General features: G+C 39.2%; 4 protein-coding genes across 5 annotated transcripts in view; 2 read left to right on the top strand and 2 right to left on the bottom strand.

The window, feature by feature from the left end:
- Positions 1 to 8,497: 8,497 nt before the first annotated feature.
- LOC131681637 (cAMP-dependent protein kinase catalytic subunit beta-like) lies at positions 8,498 to 9,919 on the top strand. The gene is made up of 3 exons (XM_058962550.1): positions 8,498 to 8,879; positions 8,937 to 9,332; positions 9,397 to 9,919. The coding sequence occupies exons 1-3, from the start codon at positions 8,565 to 8,567 to the stop codon at positions 9,886 to 9,888; spliced, it is 1,203 nt and encodes a 400-aa protein (XP_058818533.1). The 5' UTR covers positions 8,498 to 8,564; the 3' UTR covers positions 9,889 to 9,919.
- On the bottom strand, positions 9,919 to 11,384 carry LOC131681639 (uncharacterized). 2 transcript variants are annotated; one of them, XM_058962554.1, is made up of 4 exons: positions 11,239 to 11,384; positions 10,781 to 11,146; positions 10,546 to 10,716; positions 9,919 to 10,489 (listed from the first exon to the last, which is right to left on the bottom strand). In XM_058962554.1, the coding sequence occupies exons 2-4, from the start codon at positions 11,048 to 11,050 to the stop codon at positions 10,037 to 10,039; spliced, it is 894 nt and encodes a 297-aa protein (XP_058818537.1). In that variant the 5' UTR covers positions 11,051 to 11,146; positions 11,239 to 11,384; the 3' UTR covers positions 9,919 to 10,036. The 2 variants fall into 2 exon arrangements, with proteins under 2 accessions (XP_058818537.1, XP_058818536.1); XM_058962553.1 differs by lacking the exon at positions 11,239 to 11,384 and having other exon boundaries at positions 10,781 to 11,232.
- A 4,854-nt stretch (positions 11,385 to 16,238) lies between these two features.
- LOC131678553 (E3 ubiquitin ligase Rnf121) lies at positions 16,239 to 18,578 on the top strand. Its single transcript, XM_058958767.1, has 6 exons — positions 16,239 to 16,504; positions 16,577 to 16,611; positions 16,868 to 17,009; positions 17,081 to 17,464; positions 17,529 to 17,764; positions 17,824 to 18,578. The coding sequence occupies exons 1-6, from the start codon at positions 16,469 to 16,471 to the stop codon at positions 17,942 to 17,944; spliced, it is 954 nt and encodes a 317-aa protein (XP_058814750.1). The 5' UTR covers positions 16,239 to 16,468; the 3' UTR covers positions 17,945 to 18,578.
- An 81-nt stretch (positions 18,579 to 18,659) lies between these two features.
- LOC131678552 (kinesin-like protein KIF14) overlaps positions 18,660 to 22,195 on the bottom strand; it is a 61,387-nt gene continuing 57,851 nt past the window's right edge. Inside the window, exon 4 of the mRNA XM_058958766.1 lies at positions 18,660 to 20,065. Coding sequence (XP_058814749.1) covers positions 18,878 to 20,065 — 1,188 coding nt within the window. The 3' untranslated portion in view covers positions 18,660 to 18,877. The remainder of the gene's footprint in view (positions 20,066 to 22,195) is intronic.

The following is a 22,195-nucleotide window of genomic DNA, read 5'->3' as shown; positions in this document are numbered from 1 at the left end:
AAAGTAGATTTTGACGGTTGGCTTTTAGGCCGTAATCATATGTTCGTCGAGAATTACAGCAAAAGAGACGGGAATGAAAGTATGCTAATTCTGCATATTTTTGTTTCTCAGTGCAGCAAATCTGTCCACAGTCTGTAAATCTGGCATCGCTGTTGCTCGATTCAACGACATTGCGGCTTAGTTAGACCCTTTGGTCGATTTACGATTGAACTGTATATGTAAACAAATAAACACGCTCGCTATAAACAGAAATTGTATACCTTTAAATTCTGTTGGTTTAAATGTTTAAGTTATTATAATTCGTCGTCGTCGGTCGTCTTTATAATTTTGTGCCGGAACATGACGAATTACTTTTTCTAAGTACCACCGTCAAAGACGCATGTACGTTCTTATGCCGAAGTTTATAAATCGAACCAGATTGAAGATGTGAAAAGAATGGTCAATATTGAAATCAGGATGCGAAGAACTGATAACTATGTGGTTTCCTCTAGCAGTTTGTACTGTGTTTCATACATTTCTTTACATTGATAATCAGAAGTGAAGTTGTTTGGCCGTGCTTCATTACTATGCATACTTCATAGTTTCATAGGCTCAATGAAGTAATAATGCATGATACTGATTGACTACGATGTTTTTTGAAATAGAAGCTTCACAACGAAAGGCATTGCTTTTCTCTGCTCATAGACAGTGTTAGATCACCTGCATATTTGCTCGAAGGACTACTAAGGGCCGATTTCTTCATTCTCGCTTAACGTCTTAACCAGGTTTAAACGTACTGGTGAACCCGGTTTAAAATTTAAGCGAGGATAAAGAAATTGGCCGTAAGCCCTATAAATATGTATAGGCATTGCGCATTTCGCCGCAAGGTTGCTCTAGCGGAGAGACTCGTGCGGTTCAATGTAAACAATTCATTCTATCACACTTTAAGGAGTGTTCATAGTTTGATGCACTAGTAGAGTAACAAATAAAACTTTCTACTTGCCTTTGACCGTCCATTATTTGAGTCTCCATTTGCTTGCATGCGACTCGTGTAAGATGATTTAAACCGTCCTTATCTGGTACGATCCCTTGATCCAAAATTGGATACAAAATTTTCATTCGGAGTTTTGCGTCATCTTCGAATGTCGAACGGTTAATCTGAAAACGTTAAATATGTATAGTACGACAAGCGCTTACAGTAATTATAGTAGAAAGTTTACCAAATTTTGAACATTATTGGAAGTCTCATCAATTTTATCTTTGGTCGGATTAGCTTCAGAACTATAGTTTTTTATTATGTTAAGAATTGTTAGACGGGATCCTTTTTCGATTATCCCCATTTCAACTAGGTCGGCATCGTTGAGCAGAACTAGGTTCTGATCGTTTATTTTTTGGGCTGAAAAGAGCGAATAAGTATATATAAAGGTTTAAAGTGACATCTCAAGTTGTTTGCACTACCTTCTTGATTGTTGTTTATTTTATTATAAATTTATTTCCAAGTTTATTTCCCTACTAACTATCTACATATTTCAAACTTATATAGCAGTTTTCTTCTGAATCTCCGTATATACTCCATAAGTTGTATGTTTTTTTCGTTTGCAAGTTCTTGTGTGATATGCGAATAACTTGACTGTCAGTTTTGAGTTTGTAACTGTTGTATTGTAAACAATATTCGCATTCGAGATGCTGTATTAGGCAAACAATTTGATTATCCGATTGCAATATATCTATTATCAAACCATAGGACATTTCGTTGCATACTTGGTATTTCGCTATCAGTCCCGGCCGAAAGCTTGTGTTATTTATTTTCATATGGTTTATATATTTGATTGAATCTGGTAGATCCCGGATCAGGAGTAAATTATTTAGAGATTTTTTGTGTATGTGCTTTGACGAAACGATATCTACCGTACCAATTTCGTATGAATGGTCAAGAATAGTGGTTATCTGTGCTAGATTCAGGCGCTTAGCAAAGCTGTTTGTTAAATTGATGAAATTGTTGCATGTCTTCGCTTGGGATTTCGACTCCTTGAATTTCGCTTCGAAGCGTAAGCAACTATGATTAACAACTGGCCCATCCTGACGAATTATGTAGGGATAATGAGAGATGTGATGGAATTTATTGGTAGGGTTGATGGCAGGGAAGCAGGATTTGAACAACTTGTAAAAACATTCGATTTCGTTTTCCAGATCGTTAATCTGATTCAATGTTAGCTTATTGGAGAAACTATAATAAGTTATTTTCATGAGAGCTCTAAGCAATGATGATAAATTTGAATTAAATCCGAGAATCTGGTTGAACATAAAAGGGAATGCTCGAAGGAGAAGCCAACATTGCGAAGCTGACTGAGGAATAGCATGTCCACGTGCTTTTAACTTCTCGCAAGTAAAATTAGCGGTAGGTTTATCAGCCGATTCAGTTATACCGTATTCGTAATGCTGTATAATTTGGTTGACTTGACTAATCGTTATCACTTTATGGATATTTACAGCTTCGTTCAAAACACATTTGATTACGACCATGACGACGCCTTCCAAAAGATCATGCATTGGATCAAACGTGTTATTTTCCGCTATGTTGAAATATTTAACTTCATTCAGTGCTGATTTTCGAATGATTCCGCATTGTGAAGGTGTTTTAGTTCCGCTTTGAAGAGCATTTAAATCACCTTGTATGCTTTCTTCAGTGCGATGAGGGAAGGTATCACCAATGTTTCCACAATGAAGTGCAGTACGCGTCGCATAGCACATTCTACAGAATAGACTTGATTGGGGCCCCATTAACTCGAAAATTTCATGAATTGCCAGCGTGTCCCCCAAAACATGCACTAGAACTGCCCTCATCGTAAACTTTTCACTCCCATATTGTACTACAACACCATCATCTGATTCAAGCTCACGCAAATCTTGAATCAGCGGTTTCATAACGTTATTGTAGCCATATTTTTTTACATCTCTTGAGCGAACTGTAAGCGTTAGATATATCCTGTTGGAGGATGAATTAATTGCGGGGTGGAGATTCTCAATTTTAACACTGAAATTGGTAAGTTTTTTTTTTGATTTGCGTGATCCCAAAGGGTTCAGATATTCGACATCGTCCAGATGAAGCGAGAGTCGTAATGCATCGGGAAACCGTGTCAGGAACGGGTGTGTTTTGAAACGTTGACCATCTTTGAAACCGCACAAGATATCGTCATTCACTGCTTCTTCTGCTATCATCTTGCGAGCTCCGGGATTCTTCATAACCAGTGCTAAAATGCTGGTTAGTGGAATATAGTGAGCAACGTCTTTCACTATTTGTACACTTTTTCTTTTGCCTAGTTTGGTAATCGCAGGGACAGTTTTAGTGATTCTAGTTCTTCCCAAGACTTCTTCCCTAGGGTTTGGCACAGCACAACCCGCAACTCCAGACAAATATGCTAGGTTGTCTTTTGGAGAAGCTACGTCTGCAAAAATTCCATCCAAAGATGCGTCGTTTATAAATTTCAAAGCGTCGGTATCGTTTAATGGGATCGACTTCGATTTCAAAAATTCTCTGAATAGATTCAACATGTAACACTCGTAATCTTCTATAAGATTCGAGGTAATCTGTAAGAACTTTTTGATTTTTGTCTCGGGAAGAGATACATCTTTTCGCAAATCTGTGGCGAATTTACTAATTTTCTTAGTAATTTCATCCAACGACGGCGCCGTTTTAAAGAATATGGTATTCGTTATTCTCAACAGATAATCATCATCTACGAGCATATTTTCCGGATGATTATTTTGAATTTGTTCAACAGCGTCATGGTCGTATGAAATATTTGTAGAATTTTCTGTAATTAGTGGATGAACACTCTCTATGTGCCGTTTCAAGCTCTTAAACCTCTGGTACAGTGAACCACATTCTGAACAAAGGAAAGGTTGAGCGGCTGCTTTGCTGGTGTTCAAATTGTGTACCAACCGGAAGTGTTCCTTCAATTCATCCACGTGTCCAGGAATCATCTTCCCACAATTTGGCACATGGCATGAGAAACCTGAAACCTTACACTTTTTTCCAGTATATATATATATATATATATATATATATATATATATATATATATATATATATATATATATATATATATATATATATATATATATATATATATATATATATATATATATATATATATATATATATATATATATATATATATATATATATATATATATATATATATATATATATATATATATATATATATATATATATATATATATATATATATATATATATATATATATATATAATATAACGTGAATATTACCTCGCAACTTCATTGCAGTTTCAGCATCCACCTCTTCCGAAATCTTCTGCATGCTGGTTGTTCAAATCCACTCTTTCAATTAAAATGTATTTTACACACTACAACTCTAGCTTCAACTATTATAAATATTTGAACAAATTTTTATTTGTGAAAAAGTTATGAGCGATAACTAAACGAGCGTGTACCTACTAATGGAAAATGGCGGATGACGCTTGGAATTTTTAACTTGGCGAGAAACGGCTTTTCCGTTTGGTAACTCCAAAACGGTTTCTTGTGTAATACCCAAAAATAGAGTCAGAGTTACTCAGAGATATTATACATGACAACTCAATTTTTGACGTTTACGAACATCATTCAAAACTGAGTTAAAAGTACTCAGAATCTGAGTAACTTTTTACGAGCGTGCAACGTTGGAGGACGTCAAAATAACCATAAGAACGGTTGGTTTCAAAATTGTTTAATAAAGGACGTACGTTGGACGACTTCCAAATAACCGTTTAACATACTTCCTTCGTTGGACCCGTGTTGAACGATTTTGAAAAAATTTTTTGGACGTCTCAGTGGCTACTAACCTAATACTATTACATATTTGCATTTGGAACTATAGAATCGTTCGTGTCACTGAAGCCAGAATATGAATTAGAGCCAGCCAGCATTCCGGCTAATTTTTCGGCTGAACTTAACTGGGACGGTTAAGCCATTAACGTACCCATTGAGACGTTAAAAAAATTGTTTCAAAATCGTTCAACACGGGTCCAGCTATGGACGTTTGTTGAACGGTTATTTGGACGTTGTCCAAATTGGTCCAACGAACGTCCTTCATTGGACGATTTTGAAACCAACTGTTCTTAGAGGGAAGTTAAACCCATTCCGAAACCGGTTCGGATTTCTAAATGGAGTCAGAATGGATTCCAACTCAAATGCAACAACCGATTCCGACTCAATCGGTTACGGAATCGTTTGTTGCATTTGCTGACTCTATTCAGGATTCCGAATCAAATTCCAAATGGTTTGACGTCGTTGGTTTGACCGGGTGGCTGCCCTCATACATCGGTTTGCTACCAGAATATTAAAAAAGAGAAGAGTACACATACTTAATTTTATTTTACCGAATCCCAGCTTTTTTCGCAATTTTTACCGAGTTTCACACAGCCGAGTACTCAGCTAACAAAGCTTGTACCGAGATCTCAGTAGAAGTTACGTTTGTTTTGATGAAACTCAGAAAATATATCGCAGAAAATCAGTAAATTAAAGCCACTTTACTGAGCTATCCGTTTAAAAATGTTACTGGCTGTTCAGCTGTGCTGAAATTACCGAACTGAATTGGGTGTGCAGGAAAGGAGTACTTCCAGTTATCCTGCCCAGTTAAACCCATTCCGGAACCGATTCGGATTTCTGAATGGAGTCAGTATGGTTTCCAACTCAAAACACTAGCACCGCCACACCAACCTATCCCAACTATCCGTCAAATCGATTCCGGAACCGGTTCGAAATCCTGGATGTATTCGGCATGGAATCTAGCTCAAAGAAAACAACCGATTCCAACTCTATCGGTTGACGCATTTGAGCTGGAATTCATGCTGGAAGTCCGAATCGGTTCCGGATTAGTTTGACTGGGTAGAGGAATAACCGCTGTCAATTCTGTCGCACTCAGCCACAAAAAAACATGACGACAGTAGCGCACCTGGTTTAGATATCCAAACTACCTTCGAAACCGTTAGAGATTTTACACAAGTTGAATGCTGAAGATGGACGTCTGTTCTCTGTGCTGAAACTGAGTCAGGTTCTAACCCCAACCGCTGTCAGTTCATACATTTTGACAGCAGTTGGGGTTAGGAACTGACTCAGTTTCGCCTCAAACGAAAACCACATTAGAGTGCTCTAGTTAAACTGGGAAGCGTTCCTGCTCATTTTTCGACTGAAGTATTAGGCTGTGCGCGCTGACGCCCAGTTAAACTCATTCCGGAACCGGTTCGGATTTCTGAATGGAGTCAGTATGGATTCCAAATCAAATGCAACAACCGATTCCGACTCAAAATCGGTTGTTGCATTTGATTTGGAATCCATGCTGACTTCATTAAGGATTCCGAATCAAATTTCGAATGGTTTGACCGGGCGGAGTCGAGTTGACTTTTACTGTGAGACGTGTTTACTAACACTGCCATTAAGCTGTGAAGCAATGTTGGTAAACACGGCTCACAGTAACCCGGTCAGCGTGGCAAGCAGAAAGTTAGCAAAAGTTGGGCAAAGCGAAATTGATGCTGGCAGAGTTTCTGCGAGCATTTTGCGCGATTTGTGCGAGAATTCAGGCAACGAATTCGCTCAAATGCAATAACCGTTTCTGACAGAAGCGGTTAAACCAACCGATGCTGCTCACTTTTATCCAGAATCCAGTCAGAAATGTACGACCAAGATCTCTGCACGCTTCCTGCCACATCTTTGTCAGATGTTTTGCTCGATTCGTGCTAAATTCTACCAGGTAGGAATTGCCAGGATCTTTGCACAGTTTATTTCCGAGTTATGCCAGGGTTTTGCTCGGTTCCTGTCAAAATTTGCCAGAAAACGCGAGCGAAACCGAGTTCGCCCTAGCTCAACTAACCCGACAGGATAGCCACTAAGACGTCCAAAAATTGTTTCAAAATCGTTCAACGCGAGTCCAATGATGGACGTTTGTTGAACGGTTATTTGGACGTTGTCCAAATTGGTCCAACGAACGTCCTTAGTTGGACGATTTTGAAACCAACCGTTCTTAGAGGGTACGCGCACAAATCTGACAGGGCTGCCAAACCAAGACCCTCTAAGAACGATTGGTTTCAAAATCGTCCAATGAAGGACGTTCGTTGGACCAATTTGGACAACGTCCAAAAAACCGTTCAACGAACGTCCATCATTGGACCCGTGTTGAACGATTTTGAAACAATTTTTTGGACGTCTCAGTGGGGACTTACAGAAATCTAGCAGAGCGGTCTCAGCCAGAAAATTTGCTCACTGGGAACCGGGTCAGCGTGGCAACCAGAAAGTTAGCAAAAGTTGAGCAAAGCGAAATTGATGCTGGCAGAGTTTCTGCGAGCATTTTGTGCGCGAATTCTGGCAACGAATTCGCTAAAATGCCACAACCGTTTCCGACAGAAGCGGTTAAACCAACCAGTGCTGCTCACTTTTATCCACAATCGAGTCAGAAATGTACGGCCAAGATCTCTGCACGCTTCCTGCCACATCTTTGTCAGATGTTTTGCTCAATTCGTGCTAAATTCTTCCAGGTAGGAAATGCCAGGATCTTTGCACAGTTGTCAGAATTCAGCCAAGATTTAGTTCGGTTCCTATCAAAATTTGCCAGAAAACGCGAGCGAAACCGAGTTCGCCCTAGCTCACACGGTTAAATAAAACAACCTGCAGAAAAGTTCTTTTAACTTACTTTTGAGTTGTGCGTCGCTTTCGCACTTATTAGTGTTGTCAAAAACAAAAAGGGAGATTCGACTCAGTCGAGGTCTTCCGTGGAGGAAGGTACTTTTGAGTTGTTTGGGGTGAACTCAAAATTAGGTAAATTCAACTTAAATTTGAGTATAAAAAACCTATCAATGAGTAGTAATTTTTGCCGTGGTTAAATGGAAACTACCTTCAACACGGTTTACCTAATTTTAAGTTTCCCCACGATACCACGAGATTGAGTCAAAGGAACTCAATTTTAGGTAGTTTTTCGTTTCCGTGCAACTAACCCGACACCACATACGCGCAGAAATCTGACAGCGCTGCCAAACCAAGACTTACAGAAATCTAGCAGAGCGGTTTCTGCCAGAAAATTTGCTCACTGGGAGCTGTAGCCGAAATTCTGACAGAATCCGATTTCTGGGAAGAAAAAAAGAACAAAACCAAAAATCAGCTGATCAGAAACGTCACATGAAATGCTTAGTCCCAGCCTCCTGTCAAGGACGACGTCTCTGTACAGCCAGCATCACTGCCATGAAAATCAAAACATTCATTTTGAATCAAATGATTAAAAGCTGTAATTAGTTACCAAATGTTCATTTTCTGAATTAAATTTTATTAAATCATCCCACAAGATGCAAAACGTCGTGTGGAATGCTGGAATATCGTGTATTGTGCCGAACATAATTCTTTGTTTGGGGCTTTATAGCTATAAAGCCCCATGTATGTAGGTCGCTGTCAAACTCCATATGATGGTATAGGGTTGCCAGGTAACTGCTTAGTCCATGTTTGTTTTGTGGAAAATTCAATCAAAAAAAGAATTTTGTTGTTTTGTGGAAACTGTGCAAATAAAAATTGTGGTAGGCCATGCCAGATTGGAACCGCTTTCGTCATTTAAAACGACAGCTTCTTTGTCGTTTGACCGGAGACAGAATGTCTACCTCGCCGGAAAAGTCGCTTCCTGCATTAAGAAGTGTAACCGTACTAAAAAGTAGCCCATCTACAAGCGTTCGGGGAAACACAACGAAAAAGTTCTCCGCCAGCAGTGACTACAAACATATCCTCAATCGATTGAAAACTGACTTTGAGAAAAGGTACAACAGTTCGAAGACTTCCAGTGACGCGTCACTGTCCGATTACGATGTGCTAAAGACACTTGGAACCGGAGCTTTCGGCGTTGTGGTTCGTAGAAATGTAAGTTGTTCAAATTCAGGAATAATCATTCGATTCAAATTATAGAAACTGATCCGCAAAAAGAACACTGATCAATACTTCGCCTTGAAAATCCTATCGAAAGAGAAAATTGTCCGTCTAAAACAGTTGACACATACTCTGAACGAAAAACGGATCCTGCAAAGTGTGGATTTTCCTTTTCTGGTTCACCTTGAGTGCTGCTATAAGGATAACTCCTTCATTTACCTGGCAATGCCATTCATCTGCGGGGGTGAAATGTTTTCTCTTTTAAGAAAAAATAAGCGATTCGGAGAAGATCAAGCGAAATTCTACGGTGCACAGGTAGCGTTAGCCCTTGAGTATCTGCACCACATGAATCTGATTTACAGAGATTTGAAGCCGGAAAACATTCTTATCGATACGAAGGGATATGTTAAGATCACAGACTTTGGGTTTTGTAAGGTGAAACTGATTATTAGTTTGATTACAAATTGTTTAATTGTAACCGGTACTTTGATTTCTGCAGATGATTAGAGACCGAACGTGGACGCTATGTGGTACGCCGGAATATTTGGCCCCTGAAATTATCCAAGCTAAAGGTTATGGAAAAAGTGTCGACTGGTGGTCATATGGAATTCTGTTGTATGAGATGGCGGCAGGATATGCCCCTTTTTACAGTCACACCGGTGATCAAATGGCGTTGTTCGAGAAAATTTGTAAAGGACGAGTTCGATTTCCTAGCAACTTCAGCAGCGATCTTCGCAATCTGATTCAAAACATTCTTCAGACTGATTTGACTAAGCGATATGGTAATTTGAAAAATGGTACGAACGATATAAAGCAGCATGCATGGTTTCGCGCTACTAACTGGATAGGGCTTTTGAATGTAGAGATAACGGCACCGTTCATTCCCAAGGTGAGTGGTCCAGGAGATACATCCCAGTTCGATGTGTACGACGAACAAGAAATAAAAGTAGCATCAAAGTGTTTATTTATCAAAGAATTTGCCGAATTTTAATTATTATGTAAATATTTTAAGTTTGTAACAAATAATATTATCTGTATATGTTGTTTTAAACCATAAAAACCGGTTCATTATTAATAAGAAAAATCCTTTTTTTAACTCAGTTCAATTCATGAAAACAATAACAAAATGTGCCGTCAATTTAATATTGCGGTAGTTTCAAGCTGATTGCTCTTCCAAATCTAGATGTTATTTTCTTCAAAACATTCTCCGGTTTGGAAGCATCAGTACTTTTACCTTTAGTAATCTTTTTCTTGAGTTGGCGTTTCAAGATTGGAGGTTTTTTGATTGGGCGTTTGCGATGCCCAACTGGTTGAGGAGGACGTTCATCGATTACCAGACCGTGTTCATCCTCGGTACTGAAAGCTTCATCTGTGTCCTCGTGACTAAGGAGCTTATTGACAGAATTCTCAATAACTGGCAGCTTCACAATTGGATTGACCAGACCTTCAATTGTCTTCATCTCGTCATCTGATAATGGATTTGGTGTATTCGGAGGAGCGATGGTTTGCATATAGTAGTACTCTTTTGGCGTCGGTGTCGTAGCTCGATCCTGAATAACCACTTCTGGATGGATAGTATTTATATGGCTGCGCTACAAAATTGTAAGTTCTTTAATACGTCCTTTTCTATTATTGTACTGCTAAGTACCACTGCGTCAGTCGATTCAAACAGTCCAAAACAAACTTCACAAAACGGTTTCAGATGCATCTTCATGTGAGTGATCATGCTGAGACGAGTGTGCATTGTAGATCGGCATTCCTGACAAAGAAACTTTGGGCCTCGCTTTTCGTTTAAATTCATCTTATTCTGGATAATGTTCTATTCAAAGAAATATATGTGGAAAATACCGGATGCAAAATAAAGGTTTCATTAGGTTACTTACGTATGATATATATGACATTTCGAGAGATTGCACAATCTTTTCCGGGCCAATACTCTCAATTTCGTTAAAGGGAACAATATCACCTGCAGATAGCGAAGAAATATCATTGGAATCCGCTTCAAAGACGAAGCTGAAGTTGGTGAAACTTTCCGCATCCCTATTACGACTATCCGTCACTGGTATCCGACGGTTCCAAATAACAAATGCGTTGGGTTCTTCCGCTTCGTTGGCCACAGTAGCGATGGCGGCCAACTTCTTGTTGGCAGGCATGTTTCACTCGATTACAAGACAAAAACAATTGTACAACCCCAAGGTTGCTTTGTTTTTCGCTGATTGTCTTGCTATTTTATTGGAATTTTGATTCAGCTAACCAGTAATCAAAAGGTGGAAAACGTTTAAATCATTAGAAAAAAAAACTACTTGATTGATCGTTCGTTAAACGCGCTAGCAAAGCTCACATTATATACAAATAACTTTTATGATAAATCAATCTATTGAGTTCTTGTCGGCCAGTCTCACGAACACCAATGCAGCTTACTGGTTGAAAACAATCCCATTTACTTTTGCCGTCTTTGTTTATTATTTTCCACCAGCTAGTGAAGCAGTTTTGTGTCATGTGACGTGTACGTACATGAGCCGTAGAAAAGTCTATTATTAGGTTTGTTCCAGTACCAGGAGAAACTGGAAGTACTCCGGAGCAAACAGGGAGAAAATCGTTCCTGTACTATCTTCTTCTCTCTTTTCTTCTTGTGGTGGCAAACCGGAGTGAAAAGGAGCAAGAATTTTTTGCTCCGGAGCAACAGGGAGTATCTTCCATGTACTGGAACAAACCTATTGACTGGTTGTACCCAGTAAAGTTCAGCCGGAAATGAACTGGAATTCTGGCTGGTTCCAGTTCGTATTCCGGCTCCAGTGACACAACCGATTCTAGTTAGAATCGGTTGTTGCACTGGAGCCGGAATACGAACTGCAACCAGCCAGAATTCCAGTTCATTTCCGGCTGAACTTTACTGGGTACAACCAGTCAATAGGTTTGTTCCAGTACATGGAAGATACTCCCTGTTGCTCCGGAGCAAAAAATTCTTGCTCCTTTTCACTCCGGTTTGCCACCACAAGAAGAAAAGAGAGAAGAAGATAGTACAGGAACGATTTTCTCCCTGTTTGCTCCGGAGTACTTCCAGTTTCTCCTGGTACTGGAACAAACCTAATAGGTTTGTTCCAGTACCAGGAGAAACTGGAAGTACTCCGGAGCAAACAGGGAGAAAATCGTTCCTGTACTATCTTCTTCTCTCTTTTCTTCTTGTGGTGGCAAACCGGAGTGAAAAGGAGCAAGAATTTTTTGCTCCGGAGCAACAGGGAGTATCTTCCATGTACTGGAACAAACCTATTGACTGGTTGTACCCAGTAAAGTTCAGCCGGAAATGAACTGGAATTCTGGCTGGTTGCAGTTCGTATTCCGGCTCCAGTGCAACAACCGATTCTAACTAGAATCGGTTGTGTCACTGGAGCCGGAATACGAACTGGAACCAGCCAGAATTCCGGTTCATTTCCGGCTGAGCTTAACTGGGTATTCGCGACTTCTATGATGCAAAGTACGCTGTTTTTTCGAGTCTTTTCGCCCGAACTTGTAACGCAGCATATTTTGCTTCATGAAGAACGTTCGTCAGCTAATTCAGCCAGAAAATGAGCCGGAATGCTGGCTGGTTCTAATTCGTATTCCGGCTTCACCCACTGAGAAACCCAAAAAAATGTTTCGAAACCGTTCAACACGCCCCACCCTCTAAGAACGGTTGGTTTCAAAATCGTCCAATGAAGGACGTTCGTTGGACCAATTTGGACAACGTCCAAATAACCGTTCAACAAACGTCCATCGTTGGACACGTGTTGAACGATTTTGAAACAATTTTTTGGACGTCTTAGTGGGCAGTTAAACTCATTCCGGAACCGGTTCGGATTTCTGAATAGTCAGTATGGATTCCAAATCAAATGCAACAACCGATTCCGACTCAATCGGTTTCAGAATCGGTTGTTGCATTTCCCTCTAAGAATGGTTGGTTTCAAAATCGTCCAATGAAGGACGTTCGTTGGACCAATTTGGACATCGTCCAAATAACCGTTCAACGAACGTCCATCGTTGGACCCGTGTTGAACGGTTTTGAAATATTTTTTTGGACTTCTCAGTGGGTTGATTTGGAATCCATACTGACTCCATTAAGGATTCCGAATCAAATTCCGAATGGTTTGATCGGGGCGTGTCAACACGCGGGACGTCTCCCACCCGGTCAAACCATTCGGAATTTGATTCGGAATCCTGAATGGAGTCAGTATGGATTCCACATCAAATGCAACAACCGATTCTGAGTCGGAATCGGTTGTTGAATTTTATTTGGAATCCATAATGACTCCATTCAGAAATCCGAACCGGTTCCGGAATGAGTTTAACACAGTCAGTTTAATACTGACTCCATTCAGGATTCCGAATCAAATTTCGAATGATTTGACCGGGCTGTTGAACAGTTCTCGACAAACATATGATTACGGCTTAAAAGCCAACTATCAAAATTCTCTTTGATAGGAAATTCCGAACAAACCGTTACTGTCTGAACACAGTTCATAGCAGTTAATGAAAAAGAAAACTTTTCTCTTTTGTTTACTACCAACATCTGTGATTGGCGGTTTGTACGGAATTTCTTTTCAAAGAGAATTTCGACAGTTGGCTTTAATCATATGTTTGTCGAGAGTTATTTGGACGTCCTCCAACGAACGTCCTTCATTGAACCACAGAGAACAGACATCCATGATCGAACAAAAATATTTAAAAAACGTGTGTAAACATTTGAATTAATATACGATAAACACTAGCGCCGCCACACCAACCTATCCCAACTATCCGTCAAATCCATTCCGGAACCGGTTTGAAATCCTGAATGGATTCAGTATGGAATCTTGCTCAAAGAAAACAACCGATTCCGACTCTATCGGTTGATGCATTTGAGCTGGAATTCATGCTGGAAGTCCGAACCGGTTCCGGACTAGTTTGACTGGGTAGAGAAATAACCGCTGTCAATTCGAGCTCAGCCACAAAAAAAAACCTGACGACAGTAGCGCACCTGGTTTGGATATCCCAACTACCTTGGAAACCGTTAGAGATTTTACACAAGTTGAATGCTGAAGATGGACGTCTGTTCTATGTGCTTATAGTTATGAAATGTGAATGTAAGATTAATATTTCTTGTAAATACACACATTAGGTTTATGTGCCAATAAATAGTGTCTATCTGCCTCTGCTAATTGCAAAAATCTATGTGTAAAATCAATAGGCATAACGTTCACATTTTTTTGAGTCTGGAGTGCTCTACCCGAATAGAAATGTACAGTAACAAAACCATGATTTTCACTGTGACAGTACAGTAATTTTACAATAATTTACAGTAAGTTTTAGTGTTATGCTACAATACAAAAACAATAAACTTTAACGTTTTTACAGTAAATTTCAATGTAAAATAGACTTTTACAGTGAATAAGGGGGGTGGTTATGTATCTTAACATTAATAAAATCAATTTTTCTCCATACATTTTTTCCCGAAAACAGTAAAACCAAAGACAAATAATAAAGACGTGAATCGTACGAAGAAAATTTTAAAAATTTGTGGCTCATTTTACAATTTTTGAAAGTAACTCGGGTCCCTTCAGATTTGACCACACTCACCGCTTGATGGCGCGCCAGTTTGAAGTTTCTTCTGAGAGTGTACTGGGAAAACGAAAAACATCAACGCAGGCCTTGATGCATGCAAATAAATCAAAACAAAATGTGGTATTGAACGTTACTATGGCGGTCGTAAGTGCAATATGAAAATCTAACAATGATTTTCTTGTTTTTGCGTCGGTTATTCGGTTGTTACTTGATCTAAAATTCGTTGAGTTTAAATTGGCGAAATCCGCTGAAACAGAGCAGTGAATATTTATTACAACTGACGTAAATTATTTGACCCAACAATCGTAATACATGCAAATTTTCTTTGCAGTGCAGTCTGATGATCAAAATGAATCGTGGCAGCAACAACCGTGGTCTAATAAGAAGCTCAACAACCAGCCGACTTGGCGAAATTTCCATCACACCAATCCACATCCCAACAGCAACGAATTCTAATCAGCTGTTCGTATCCGTTTTACCATTATTTGAACTCTTAAAAACGATCCCGTTGCACGGTTGATGTTGGAAATATCTCGAGAGATCTGTAAACAAGGCAATCAAAGATGCGAAGAAGTTAATCCAACGTATATGACAAAATGGGAACACCATGTTATTCGAGGACTAAAGGCAAACTCCGAAAGCTAAAATATGATTGAAAAATATATCTTTTTGAATTAAATAAGGAAAAACTGAACCTCCACAGAATTTAAGAAAAAACAAGCAACACTTATCGTAGTTGAAACATTTGTACTACTAGCGACTACATAAACTGAATAATAAAAATGAATAAAACTTCAAAAGATCGCATGTATTGCAATAGAGAGATTGGAAACGCTATCGCTCTCATAATAATAAGGTTGCTTGAATCTGTTTCGGCGCCTAGATCGGATTGTTTCGAACGAATGTATTTTCAAAAAAACACGATTGCTTTAGAGTTTACGAGAATTTTACAAAATACAATTAGCATAGGTTCGTCAATTCCATCTGCGGTAAAGAGCATTATGTCTTGTATAACTTTATCGGATTCAATGGTCGAACTTCGTGGATCTTTGTTCCTGTTTCACACTCATAGCCAATATCCGGAAAAATTGGTTTTTGTAAAGGCCAATTTCTTTACTTTGATGAAAGCCGGTTTTTGCTGAAACCCGGTTTTCGGCTAACTGGTTACCAGCAACCCGATAGCTGGTTTACGGCAAAAATCGGTTTGCAGTCAGTGAAGAAATTGGCCGTAAAAGTTTTGTTTAATTTATTCAACTGATTTTTTTCCTTAGCGGCAACAGAAAAATGAGTGATCGTATTTATGATGTCAGCAAAACGTCATGGTTTGGTCTGACATTTCGAGGGACCGTGAGTTACTTATTGGCGAATCCACAATGAACCAAAAATAAATCGTTAGAGGCAAGGCCCTGGTAAAACTTTATGTGAATGCACTGTATCAGTTTTTTGCTGTACAGTGAAATTCATTGTTACATGAAATTGTATTGTAAATCTACTGTGAGAACTTGGCATCGAACAATGTTGAAACAGTAATAACTATAATATTTATTGTTTTATGATTGTTTGTAGGGTACATGCTATTGTAAAATTCTATCCGGGTAATTTCAACTCATTTCGGACCACATCTTTCTTTCAACGACCTTGTTCCCCGTTATGATGAGTATCATAATCCGGCTCAAAATTTCGAACGACTTCTCACCTGTGAATTCTCACGCCATGAGATGAGAAAACTGTAACAACCGTCAAAACCTGGAATGTCAAAACCATTTGTCACCACTGTGTTCAACGTATTCAAAACAACAAGCAACAAAAGAAAATTGTCTGAAAGTTTCATCGGAAGAAAAAATCAAATTACTCGCAAAGGAAAAAATATCAGATTAGTTTGGCTGTGTTTTTCAAAATGACTTTTTAAATGCTGTAGTATGTATGTATATTAAATTGTATCGTACACAAAACTGTAAAGTTAGTAGTTAGAGATCACACTGGACGAAATTAAAATGAATCTACACGAGCCGGTCGATATGCTGAACAAGGTATTTTAATAATTGAATATGTCCGCAAGCGGGATGAAATATATACGAATCGAACGCGTGTTTCCTTTTCAGACCCTTGAGGATCTCACACCCGAGGAAAAGATGAGGTAAGATCCAAAGGAAAGAATAATAATTATTACTTTTACTTTGCTGCAGACGATGAAAACAAACAAGTGGCGTGTTTGTGCTTCTCCCCTCCCTCGTTTTATCGATTGTTATCTTGGTAGAAAATGACGCGCTGAAAAAAGTACCTTTTCGTTGATTATCAACACCACGTCGAGATGATCATTGAATACGATCTTATTACAATGTCCAACGGCGCAAGATCGACAATCCATATAGATCATTTGTATTTTATTTTAGAATTGAACACATGAAGTTACATGAAAAACACAAGGGTCATGAATCCATGCATGCTGAAATGGTTGTTATCCTGCTGGTTACGTTGATCGTAGCGCAGATCGTCCTGGTCGAGTGGAAAAAGCGCCACTATAAATCATATTCGGTATGTAGTCAGGTCAATTTAAACTTTTTTACATTCAAAAACAAAACTAATTGATATTTCCTTTTTCATAGCTCATGACCCTGTTAGCACTTTGGTTGATACCGTTTGCCCTATGCTTGAGGAACCAATACTGGCGCTTCACCTTTTTCTGGCTGATTTTCAGCTGCATAACGGCACTGGTTATGCGGAAGGCGCTCAAAAAACCAGTGGCTGGCACCACCCCACGACTAGTGTACAAATGGTTTTACTTTATCTACAAGCTAAGCTACGGGCTGGGCATCGTGGGCTATATTATCATGATGTTCACCTTTTTTGGGCTCAACTATGTTTTTAATCAAGCACCCAATGTATGGATGGATATTGGTTTGCTCTTCGTATTCTATGGATTGTACTACGGTGTGCTGGGACGGGATGTGTCGGAGATTTGTGCCGATAAGATGGCTGCTCACATTGGGGTAATAGATTGTGTCAGTGGGTGGATTTCAGTGAACTGTTTTATCCCGTTATTTTCATTTCTAGTATTATACGCCTAAAGGTATACCCACAAGGCACTTAGAGCGGAATGTGTGCGCAGTATGTGGTAATCAGCTCCTCACGGAGGTAAACGAAACGGGAGTCATCGAAGACACCTACAAGCTGTCCTGTGATCATGTTTTTCATGAATTTTGCATACGAGGCTGGTGCATTATTGGGAAAAAGCAAACCTGTCCATATTGTAAGGAAAAGGTGGACCTTAAGAAGATGTTCTGCAATCCGTTAGTATTCTAATGTGTTAGTTGGAACGAAAGATATACAATAAGTTGCATTTTTTCAGATGGGAACGACCTCACGTGTTGTACGGTCAGTTACTGGACTGGATCCGATGGTTAGTGGCTTGGCAACCGTTGATACTGTTCATCGTGCAAGGCATCAACTGGGTACTAGGATTAGAATAGCAACTCGGGATAGGGCTTCTCCGTTGGCAACCGCAAACCATGCATTCGTTCACTGTGTCCTCAATGTCACCGTCGTACTCGTCGTTGTCATCTTTGTCGTTCGAAAATGTCATCGATACCAAAACTCGCGCCCAGCGTAAGCTAGTATTTTAAATGAAAACTTCACCTCAGTTATTTCCTAGTATGAGTTGGTAATATTTTTTTGTAATATTATGTTTTACATCTCATGGTAAAACTGGTGCAAAAATAATTGCCTGTGTGTTAGTCAATCATTCTTGTCACCGAAACCAGTTGTAGCACGTAGAAGTGATGGGAGGGGCAATGCTTCTACATTTTCAAAACAACTTGCACCCAAAATGAGTGGTTCGAGAACGTGATCAGGTTTTATATTGTGTAATTTATGGAATTAGTGAACTGTAGATAAAATTCAATAAAACATACTTTCCATGCGACGCTACTGTATTTTGTTTTGTTATGAAATTTGGCTCAGGCACTGTAATAGTCTTATCTTGAAAGCCTTCATTTTTACGGAGCGTGGCTAATTTTAGCGTCCTTGTACACATAGAGGTGGCGTCTCGTGTTACACATATCGATACCGATAAAAACTGATTTCAGTGCCTCAATGCAGTAGTTCATCAGTGGAAGTTAAACGCTAGCACAGATTTGGCCGTTTCTCTATAATTTAAATGCTTCTATAGTGTAAAACTGGTTTTGTATTACGTTAAAAAGGACCGAAAATACAAATTTTTGTACATAGAATTGCTTAAAATCAATAAATAGCAGAAAGGGTAAAGAGCTGTTTAATACTATCACAAATGTGGCAAGTAAATAAACACACAATGCGTCAGCTTTCTCCCAAACACCATTAAACAAATAAGTTTAAACTTAAGTGTTGTGACCGAGATAGTTTTTTTCCATCATCATAAACTTCCTTTAATCCAATAAAAATCTTACCGACTTTGGCGTTTTGGCCAGTTCTGTTGCTGCAGCCTGTCTCACACTTTGCTCCGTCAGCACAAATCGCATATCCTGGAGAGCGTTTTCAATTTCCCCTATCGAGCGAAGGAAATCCCTCGCTAATCCTTCCTCGGATCGGACACTGCTGTCTAAATCGATCACACTTTCGTTGGCCTTTTTAGAGTTACCTCGCTGTTGTTTCTCGCATAGTTTCTTCAATTTAAGAGTAGCGACTTGGATGTCTTTGAGATAATTGTTGACCTTCAGTTCAAATCGACCCTTTGTAGGGGAGGGCGATTGCTGATTGTTCGGAGTGTTCTCATCATTCAACTGGCTGCAGTCACTTACGTCACAATCTTCTAAAAACAGCTCTTTCCGGATGTTGTGCGCCGGAGTGCTCATTTTGAACATTGATTTTAGAAGGCCTTCCGATTTTTTTACGCTTCCGCTTGGTGCAATGGACTGTCCGCTGATACTAGTCCTACCGAAAATCATATCTTTCACCGAACTTAAGTTGAGCGATATTCTACTAGAGTTCCGTGACTCCTTTCTATTCTGTCTAAATTCTGCGGTATCGTCCTTCCACTCCAAATCGAAATTTTCAAATATATTCTCTATGTTTAAATCCTCTCTATCTCTAACCACGCTAAGCCAGTACTCTAATCGTGCAGGTAACCATTCCGCAACTTTGTCATTAGGTTTATCATAAATATTAACTACGGCTCTAAAAATACCCTGCTCATCTAAAACTTGCGATTGTTGAAACTCAAAGTGCAGTCCCAAATCGGCGCACCTTTGCGTTGCTTCCTTGACCATAAGCTGAACATGATGTAAGCTCTCCTCGCTTGGTCGTTCCATGATCTTCCGAATTTCCTCCGCCAGATTGGACTTGAACGGGGTAATTACAAATGACCCATCCAAATCTGTTTCGTTGCTTTTCTTTTGCATTGCTTCCTTCTCCGTTTCCAGCAGTTCCTTATCGCATTTGTATCTGAACTTCTCCAGCTCCAGCGACGCAAGGCGTTCCTCGTACTGACGCTCGTGGGTAATGCGTTCGGCTTCGATTCGCGCGATAGCGGCCTGCTTATCGGCATCCAATTCTCGACGGAGGCGAATTTCCTGCTCCCGCAGGATTTCCTGATGGGCCAGTTGAAAGTCTACCATCTGGAAAAGGTTTACAAATTGAACATGCTTTTATTTGTGGTATGGACAGCGATGGCAATATATACTGTTCGTTTCAGAATCTCATCTGTTCACTAAATTTAAGAGTTTGATTGTTAAACTTTCATTTTTTTTAATATTACATACATTTTTATATTATGCTTCTTAGCAACGAAGTACAAATATTAATGATATTTAATTGTGCGATTGTAAATCTAGTAATTAATTTATTAGCGTTGCACCTTGACTGATAAGATTCAAGGAGGTACAATCATCTTCTGTTCCTTAAAATAAAGTATTCTTACACAGTGTTTTTCAAGCCATTACCTATAAACTAGCAAGATTTAAACTAGATCATATGATGAAAGAATTATGTGACCAACGCTTCACCTCTGCACCGCTAATAAATTTTGTATGTGTACATACATACTAAAAGAGATTCGGGGTCGTCAAATCAAGAGATAACTCACAAGTTTCCTATCTCCTGCCTCCACGTGAGTCTATTGATAACATTTGCTCGTCAGACCCGCATCGGCTGGGTGCTAACAACCTACTAAAATTTTAGTAGTTGTAGTAACTATAACGTTGCGTAACGCACGTTCGATTAAATGATATACTGTCTCGTGTATAAAAGTTTTCGTTATGAAACACTAGCGGCCGCTACTAGTACACATTCGAGAGAATAAAACATTCATAGTTAAGACTTCAACGAGTGAACATCTTCTTTCCTCAAGCCCCTCACTGTATTACTTCATTTATAGTTAACATTTAAGTGAATATATAAAAGTTGGCGACGAGAAAAATACGGTTGAGCTCAGACGGATTAAAAATCCAGAGTGAGCTGTGTGAGTATTATAGAGTTTCGGAAAGTGGTAAGCTTTCGAAGACTTGTATCGTAAACAGTGTGCTTGACTTTGAGAAACAATTGTAAAAGTAACAGAAAACCTTTTTTAAGAGTCACTATTGAGCGACAAATATAAAAAAAACTCATTTTAGGAGTGAAAAGAATAAATTGTACCGCGTGCTTCTAATAATATTGGTCATTTTCTTTTCTATTGCGTCCCACAGCGTCGCTTTCCTTAGAAATCTCCATCTTGTTTTCTATTGAGCAAAGAGAGGAGGTCGGTATCAATTCGATTGCCTTTTGTCGTGTAACCTCTATTGTAGCAGGACAGAATAATTTAGCCGGTGGGAACGTGGAACAATTATACGGAGCAGTTGCCGGTTATCTGAGCTGAGAGAGAGAGCGAGTTATCTCTTCTGAGTCGCTCAAATATCAGCTGAGACTGCATGAGAATAGCTTCATCCCTGTTGAACTACCATCAAAGCTCTAGCTTCGTGTGGGTATACCGTAAGTTTTTTTTTAATTCTAAATTGATTAAATTACAAAATGGCTATGATCGGATCCCTAGATCATTACTTAGCGCGGAACGTCGTTTTCAAATTACATTGAGCGACTTGAATTCCTGAGTCAATTGAACGGTTTAGCCGAGAAGAAAAAGTCTATTTTGATTGCTCTTTCGGGGCCCATTGTCTACGATGAACTTAAATTAATTTTTCCTGCTGTTGAATTAAAAACTTTGAAATATGATGACATGGTGAAAAAATTAAAAGCGATTTGACAAAATCGAACCCGACATGATGCAAAGATATCGTTTTTACAGTCGTTTCCAGGGATCAGATGAGTCAGCTGAGAATTTTATTTTAGCCATTAAGTTACAGACTGAGCCAGGGATGCCAACGGTACCGATAAACTACATTTTTTTCGGTATATTTACATTTGTACAAGCCGTACAGCCCGCTACAGCGACGCATCACTACAGCTCTTGCCAGAACGGTAGCCAAACCGAGTACATTTTCCCGTATAGCAGTAGAATACATTTTTGTTTTGCTGCTGTACTCCGACTGCTCGGTGAGAGTGTGGCGTAGTAAAGTTTGTTCTCTCGCTTTGTACATTTTTCTCTGCATAGTCAAAGGGAGAGGCCCGCACACGAAAGCGTTGATGTCGGCCGTGGCGTAAATGAGCCGCATTCATTGTCGTAATTTTTGAATAAAAATATTAAAAAGATTGAAAATATTAAAAAATGTAAAATAAGGAAAGAGAAGCTGTACCGCTCGCGTCTGGTGGCTGTA

The sequence above is a fragment of the Topomyia yanbarensis genome, chromosome 2, assembly GCF_030247195.1.
Source record: "Topomyia yanbarensis strain Yona2022 chromosome 2, ASM3024719v1, whole genome shotgun sequence".
In the NCBI taxonomy this organism is placed as follows: Eukaryota; Metazoa; Arthropoda; class Insecta; order Diptera; family Culicidae; genus Topomyia; species Topomyia yanbarensis.
Note: the sequence above shows the minus strand (reverse complement) of the source record. Positions and strands in the feature narration are given on the sequence as shown.